General features: G+C 42.9%; 1 protein-coding gene across 5 annotated transcripts in view; it reads right to left on the bottom strand.

The window, feature by feature from the left end:
- CTPS2 (CTP synthase 2) overlaps window positions 1-7798 on the bottom strand; it is a 128366-nt gene that overhangs the window by 34790 nt on the left and 85778 nt on the right. For all 5 annotated transcript variants that reach the window (XM_025201129.1, XM_006021232.3, XM_025201130.1 and 2 more), the window contains one exon: window positions 3069-3165. In XM_025201129.1, coding sequence (XP_025056914.1) covers window positions 3069-3165 — 97 coding nt within the window. The remainder of the gene's footprint in view (window positions 1-3068; window positions 3166-7798) is intronic.

The following is a 7798-nucleotide window of genomic DNA, read 5'->3' as shown; positions in this document are numbered from 1 at the left end:
CTTTTCCTCTGGCTCCCCACATATCTGAAAAAGGACTTTTTATTGTCCTTGATGCTCAAAGCTAGCTGGAGTTCAGTTGCAGCCTTGGCTTTCCTGGTCTGCTCCCTACAGGACCGGACCAGTGCAGAATAATCCTCCTAGGAGCTGACTCCCATCCTCCATCCTTTGTAGGCCTTTCTTTTTAACCTCAGGAGGTCTGCTAGGTCCCTGGAGAGCCAGGGGGGCTGCTGTGCCCTCTTGCTGCCTTTCCTCCGAGATGGAATAGACTTAGTTTGTGCATTGAGGATCGCTCCCTTGAGGAGCAACCACTCTTCTTGAAACATTCTAACCCACCGTGGCCTTTATGAGTTCTTTGCAAGAGAATTACTAGGATTACTGTCATGGGTAGGGCTGAGGTAGGGGTTTAAGGACAGCTACAGGCAAGGATTAGTGTACAAAACAGTAGCTTTTGGCAGATTAACATTGGGACTACAAAAGTCATGATATCTATGAAGAAGTTTAGGAGGACCTAAGAAAAGGGGTCAACAGCTGGGGTCAACAGAGGTTCTGGACCAATGAACAGGACTGGCCTAGCCTTGAACACCCACTTCTGAACACAATGTTAACTAGAGTTCAATTGGCCAATGGCCTTAAAAGGCAGGGGGCGTTGGGTTCGGCACCAGAAAGGGGTAGGATAGGATTTCAAGTATACTATTAAAGAATTAGTTAATATATCTGGGTATGAAATTTGTTGAAGGAAAAATTAAATCCTAGCAGTATTTCCCGTATTGCCTGAATGGAATGTTACTCATAGCTGAAAATGTTTATCTTTACCTCTTGAAAGTACTAGCACTCTCTGGTTGTTCAGAAAATAATGATGCTCCATTAGTTTACTAATGGGTCATTTCACTTTTGTGATTCACTCATTCAAATATAGCTGAATATCCTTTCTAGTAAATGGAATGAAGTACTTTGAAAGGAGTTCACATATCCTAGGTAGTCTGGACACTTATTTACTACAAGAATTTCCATCGAATGTGTCAGGATTAGTCCTATGTCTTGGCTGAGTCCCTAGTAGTGAGCTGGTGAAGTTCACACAAACATGCATCTTTTAAGATAATAAAGGCACATATCAAGTGAACTTTCAAAGGATGGAGTGTTTATTCAGGTTGCCCTACACACCTAGCTGACATAAACATGAACAGATTAAATTGGCACTCAAAGCAGCTGAGAAAATGTAGAGCCTTCTGGCTATCATTCATTTATGAGTACTTCATTTCCAAGGCAGTAAAAGCGGGGGTTTCATGATGGCTATAGTGAGCCAAGCCAGAAAAACAACTTTTGCTAAGCACTGCTGAAGATCTAAAGCAAAGTTTCAGCTTTTAACGCCTGTTGCATAATGCTGCAAACTTTAATAAAATAGTCTATAAATAGGCTGTTATTCTGTGAAGGACAACAATTGGATTATACTGTATTTTCAAAGTACTTATTCTGTTTATACTGTGGGAACTGTGATACATTGTCAGGGACTGGGGGCACGGGCAGTGTAGAGCAACAATTACAGCAGGATTGGATGCCAGGAGTCTAAACTAGCAAATGAACTAGTCTGGAACCCCAGATCTGTGCTAGAAGCAGGGAACTGAGAGGAGGTAGGAGGTGAGGCTGGGCAAGCGGCAAGGCTGGAGCAGGAGACTTGACAAGCAGGAACCAAAGCAGAAACTGGAGGTGAGGTGTAGCCTAAAATGGGTTGCACTTAAGACACCTGAAGAAGACATGCTGAGCAGACATCTGTCAGCCAGTAGCATAACAATGGGCGAGTAAGCAGGCCATGAACCTTGGGTGCTGCCTAAGGAGGGAGCTGGAGGGTGCTGGAGGAAGGTTGTTAGAATAGAGCTAGGGGGAACCTTACTCTCCTATCCCCCATCCCTCCCCACACATTGCACCTTGTTTGCAGTGGCTTTAGCAGTGGGAAAAGCAAAGAATCAATGGAGGCACATGGCCAATGGCTCTCCTTTTTGCCACTGAACACTGGCAATATGAATGCTGGTCACAAAAAAAGGAGGTGACATCTCCAGCAGCACCAAATCTGCCACTGCCACCTAGGGCCTAGAACTGGCCAGATAATTTTCAGCTGTTTGCACTTTAATAGAGGATTCTGGGGAAAAGGCGTGCATACACAGGAACAGGGTTTCATAAGGGGCATAGCCTACTCTGGTACAGAGTGCTGAGGTGGTTATGCAGACATGCTGGCTCCTTGGCACATACACACAATCCCAAGTGACCCATTTTTTCATTATTCCTGAGTAAGCTTTTATTGCCTGGAGTACCCAATGATGAGAGACCAATGTGACAAATATCCAAAGGCAGATTTGGAGTCAATGTTTGTTTTCCTTCCTTTATGCTCATTGTATGGAAAGGCAAAACCAAAGAGGATTCAACAGCCAAGGATGTTCATCACTGTACGCGATATAAACGTGTGGCTAGAATCATCAGATGTGATTTGGAAAATCAAGGATTAGCTGGAGTTGGTTAAAACAAAACAAAAATGAAGCAAAACGTCTTACTTAGAAAAATAAAACTATGCTATATTTTAGGTACTTTTCAATCCTTTTTAATAGCTGGGCAACTAGCTTGCTGAAGCCAGCCTGGAACCCTGAGCTTTCCTTTCCTTTCCCCCATGGGACAAGAGCCACAAATTCATAACTGCTACTTAAAGGAGGAGAGAAAGAGATGATAAGGCTTTGAAAGTGCAATTGCAATGATAGTGATTCTCTACTTTACACTTCAAACAGGGATAGGGACTGGGTTTGTTGTTAACCCAGACAATAAGGTTTTAGTAATGTCTTTTACATAAACTGAAAAAATACACTCAAGGAACTAATCAGAAACAGGAACAAGAAACTGCCATTTTTAGGGTAGCCTTTTAGGCTTGGAAACACTTCAAATATTAAATGCATGGTATAGAAGAGGAGGGAATTTCACTATAAGGACATTTCAGAACATGTTTAACATGATGAAATTCAGGCTTTCAGTTTGAAGCACGTAACATTTTTATCCGAAGGGCAAACGAAACAAGAAAGTTAACTTACGTAAGACAGAGTCCTCTGTTTTGAAAACTGTTCTCCTTTTCCCCAGTCTCATTGTTCCTCCCATATCTCCAGGATTGTGTTCTGGCATGTCAATGACCTTAAGACAGAAAACAGATAAGTACTATTTCATGATTTCTTTATTTTTTAAATAAAAAGAGTCATACAGTGAGCCACATGGAATTAAAAATGATAATATCACTTTAAAATAAATCTACAGGGAGGCAGGTCTCCAGTGCTTAATATACTTAGCAGGAATTATGATATCATTTCTGAGTACAAGACTTTTGAGAGCCATACAGGTATAAAAGTTAGGACTGTGAAAAAAATTGATACAAGGTTTTTTTTTTTATATTCAAGCTGACAGAAACAATTTGCAAATTCTTGATGAATTCACTGAATTGTTATGGCTGAAAAAAATCAGAAGTTTTCATTTTTATAATTTTGAAATTAAACAGTTCAGTGTTTCAGTCTTACTTTTAAATTAATCTATTTTTAAAGTAAAATAAAACCCTTGGAAACAAAATATTTAATTCTGGGTTAGATTAAATGTTTCTCTTAACCCTCTCCCCTTTGTCCCTATAAATTTTTGGCTCAGCAAGCAAAACATAGAAATAATTAATTTCATAGCAGTAATCATAATTATTTCAACTTCTTCATCACATGTAGCACACATTAAATGACTAATGTTTTGGAACCAGGTTTTTTTATTACAACTAGCACACACAATGCCAAACAAGTTTTGCCCTGGTCTATCTTGACAGATCAGTTGTAATCATCATCATTTTTTTTTGTAGTTAACGCAGCACTTCAGATTCCTATTTGATTCCAGTCAGATTTTGTATTACAGATAAACCCTTGGTTTTAAATGATTTGAAAAACAATCTTTGGAATGAGATCTACATATAAACCAATGTAGCTTTTCCTTCCTGAGTCTGTAAAAGCATCATGAAATATTATTTTGAAGGGTGCAAACTGCCCAATTCAGACCAAGAGGTATTAATTCTGGATCCAAATCATAGCTGTTTTAATAATAACCTTTTGTTAAGAGTTTTACTGCTGTTCAAAAGCAAGAAAAATAACACTCATATTATGAAATGGCAACCTATCAGGAACTGGGCCAGCAGACAGTTTGGGAAAATAACATTAGTTTCTTCTAACACATAACAACCCATGAATGATAAACTTTTCCTTTCCATTGATGGGAGTCTCTACATATCAGTGCTCATTGTTGCCTTAAAAGACAAAAAGCAACTCAAAATGCATGCCACCTTCACTAGGAATTTAGTCCTCATACTGCTGACTATAATATCCCTTTATTTCTGGTATTCCTTGTAACCTGAAAATGTTATTCAATCAAGTATCTCTTTTCTAGTGAATGACATTTAGCTGCAGGAATACAATCCAGTACAGTAAGAACACTATTAACAAAGTATCTTTGCTTTAATATATTTTGTGCACTCTTAGAATTATATACATTCAACCTGTGGCAAGGAGAAAATAGAGGAACTTTATACAGTAAGTTCCTTACCAAAGGCATTCAACAGTGTTCCTCACCAAAGGCATTTGAAAGCTTTGTTGCCACAGGCTTAGAGAGATGGTCCTTTTGGTGGACTGAGAGCTATTTAAAAGATAGGAAGCAAAGGGTAGCACTAAACTGTCACTTTTCAGGATAGAGGGAGGTCAAAAGTGGGGCCCTGCAGGGATATGTGCTGAGCCCCACTTTGTTCAACAGTTTCATCAACGATCTGGAAATGGGGGTTCACAGTGAAATCTCCAAGTTTTCAGGTGATACCAAATTATTTCAGATAGTCAAGTCCCAAGCTGATGGAGAAGAGCTGCAGAAAGATCTCACCAAGCTAAGTCAGTGGAGGAAAAAGGCACATAAACTTCAGTGTTGACAAGTGCAATGTAACGTACCTGGAGAAAAATAATTTCAGCTTTATGTACACAATGCTGACTTCTGAACTAGTGGGTGCCACCACCGTGAAGGGAAGCACTGGGTGCCTGCCTGCAGCCCAGGGGCTGCGCGACTTGGTGACAGCTCGTGCAGGCAGGCTCCACTAAGGAAGACATTTTTAAAAGTGGCAAGGGGCCCGATCCTTTATTTTTTTTTCCTTCTGGAGCCTCCTCATGTCATCTGCAGCTAGGGGGCCACCTGACGGTGGGGCCAGAGGGTCCCTGAGCTGCACGGGGCCTGCTCCTTCTTACCATGCCGGAGTTGCCCCTGGACTGCCCAGATGGGCTGCTAGTGGGCAGGTGCTACCACTACGAAGGGAAGGACTGGAGCCCCCCAAAGTTCAGGGCCTGCTAGCAGCTAACCCCCCAGCCATGGGAGAAGTGGAAAGGCTCCGAGGGGAAAAAAAAAAAGATCAGGCCCCTCACTACATATTTCTTTTTTTTTCTCAGCAGAGCCTGCCCGTGTGTGCTGCCGCCGAGTGGCACAGCTCCTGAGCTGTGTGGGTCCTGGTGTTTGCGTCCGCAGCAGTGGCGCCCCCCGGGACTGTCCAGGTAGGATGCTAGTGGGCAGGTGCTGCCCAGAGGGCACTGCCACTGTGGAGGGAAGCACTAGGCCCCCCCGCAGCTCAGGGCCTACTTAGCCTGCCAGCAGCTTGTCCCTTGACTGTGGGGGAGGTGAACAGGCTCCGGGGAAAAGGGCCCCTCGCCACTTTTTTTTCCCCCTTGGCGGAGCCTGCCCATGCGAGCTGCCACTAGGCTGTGCAGCCCATGAGCTGCAGGGGGGGAGCTTCCCTCTGTGGTGGGATAATAATAAAACTTTGAATAATAAAAGATGTAAAATAGAAGAGACAAGCTAAGAAGTGCTATTGTTATAACACCATGTGGATTAGTGATAATTTATCTAAAAATTCTGAGTAGTCTCCACACCCATTTTTGTGAAGTAATTACAGGGTTTATCATATTCAAATGGTTTGTTCAAATCTTCTAGTCATGGCCTTTTCCAAAGAGGATAAAAGTTGTGGATGAATCTGGAAGCTATGAGCATGGGCGACTGGTGCCACCTTAGTCAGGGGGGCACCCCCCCCCCCACAACCAGTCAGAGACCGGGGGGGCGGTTCTCCCCACAGCCAATCTCACCAGCTGGGGGGGTGGGTCCCCTTGCAGCAAAACTTACCATCTGGTGAGCAGCCACACTGCTCCCAGAAGCAGGCGCAGCACTACATCCGGTGCTCCCACTCCCCAGTCGGCACTTGCAGGGGGGTCACCGGTGCTCCTGCCTGCCCCCCTGCCCATCCCTAAGTGGGTATGAGATTACACCAAAAGGACTGAGCATTTTCCCTTCTGAACTGAATACATTTCTTTAATGAAACGCATTACCAAGAAATTATTTTATATTCTGAGAGGGCAGATTAAAGTTACTGAAATACAGTTTCAGATTACCAGTGCATATGAATCTTTGTGTTATCCAAACCCATATTAGCTAATCACATTCCTTTGTATCATATGTAAATATATATATGGTAGTCTCACTCCATATATTTCAGTAATTCTCAAAGGTTCTACCTCTGCAAGAGACCACTCATATAGATATAAAAAAAAATTCTTAAACTGGGAAGACTTTTTATGTAATTCCTGTGTCAAGAGAATTCATGATTTATTCACATTTCTGTCATTGTGTTGGATTATCTCTGGCTCTCCCCTGTGACTCTAACCCAAAGTATTTCAACAGGTCTGTCCTAGAGCTCTGAGCAATCATACAGCTCTTTTACACAAAGAGCAACTCCCTCCTCTTTTCCCCTGCCTGTCCTTCCTGAACAGTTTATACCCATCCATGACAGTGCTCCAGCCATGCAAAATATCCCACCAAGTCTCTGTTATTTCAATCACATCACAATTCCTTCACTGTGCATGAACTTTCAGTTCTTCCTGCTTGTTTCCCAGGCTCCGTGCATTCATGTACTGACACCTGAGCTAAGTAGTCGATTGCCCTACTTTCTCAGGCAGAATGAGAACGCCTCCCTTGTTGTCCCCTCCTGCTTGTATTTCCTCCAGGTCCCCCCACTTCCCTCAGGGCTCTGGTCTCCCTCCCTCTGTAAACCTAGTTTAAAGCCCTCTTCACTAGAATCAAATGATGCTTGTACATGTGATGAAATTGGCGTTTAAATGGCTTAACTGCCCCTTTGCATCGCTTTAACGGCATCACTGTTTACACCTGTGGTAATGTATTTCATTTTAATTTCACCATGCTGTACATGTGTGGCGGTGTATTTTGCATTAAATTACTTTGTTACATAGCGAAGTTAAACACATCTGATGTATTTTAGTTTGCTACATAACAAATTGTAATAGTGCACAAGGTGCTGGAAGCCCAGATGTGCTCAGGGGAGCTTGGGCTTTGCGGGCTTCCAGTGTCCCATGCACCATCCCTGCCACCTTCTTTGGCTGCCAGCACACCCAGCCACCCTCCTTCTGCCTTGCTGCACTGCCCCAATGGCACTAATCCACATGGTGTTATAACAATGAGACTTTTTAGCTTGTCTCTTCTATTTTACATCTTTTACTATTCAAAGCCCCCCCTCAAAGTACTAGGTTCTGCTACATGATTAAAATATGTACAATCAGAAATAGCTAAAATGTAAAAAAACAGAGTGAAATCCTGGCTCTGTCAAAGTTAAAGGCATACCTGACATGGGACAATGTTTGGTTATGGTACAGCATAGAAGGCTTCTGTGCGGGCCGGCTCCCGATCTCGGGGGCGAGCCGGGCCCGTCTTT

The sequence above is a fragment of the Alligator sinensis genome, unplaced genomic scaffold (genome assembly GCF_000455745.1).
Source record: "Alligator sinensis unplaced genomic scaffold, ASM45574v1 scaffold583_1, whole genome shotgun sequence".
Taxonomy (NCBI): domain Eukaryota; kingdom Metazoa; phylum Chordata; order Crocodylia; family Alligatoridae; genus Alligator; species Alligator sinensis.
This window is presented reverse-complemented; position numbering and strand designations above follow the sequence as displayed.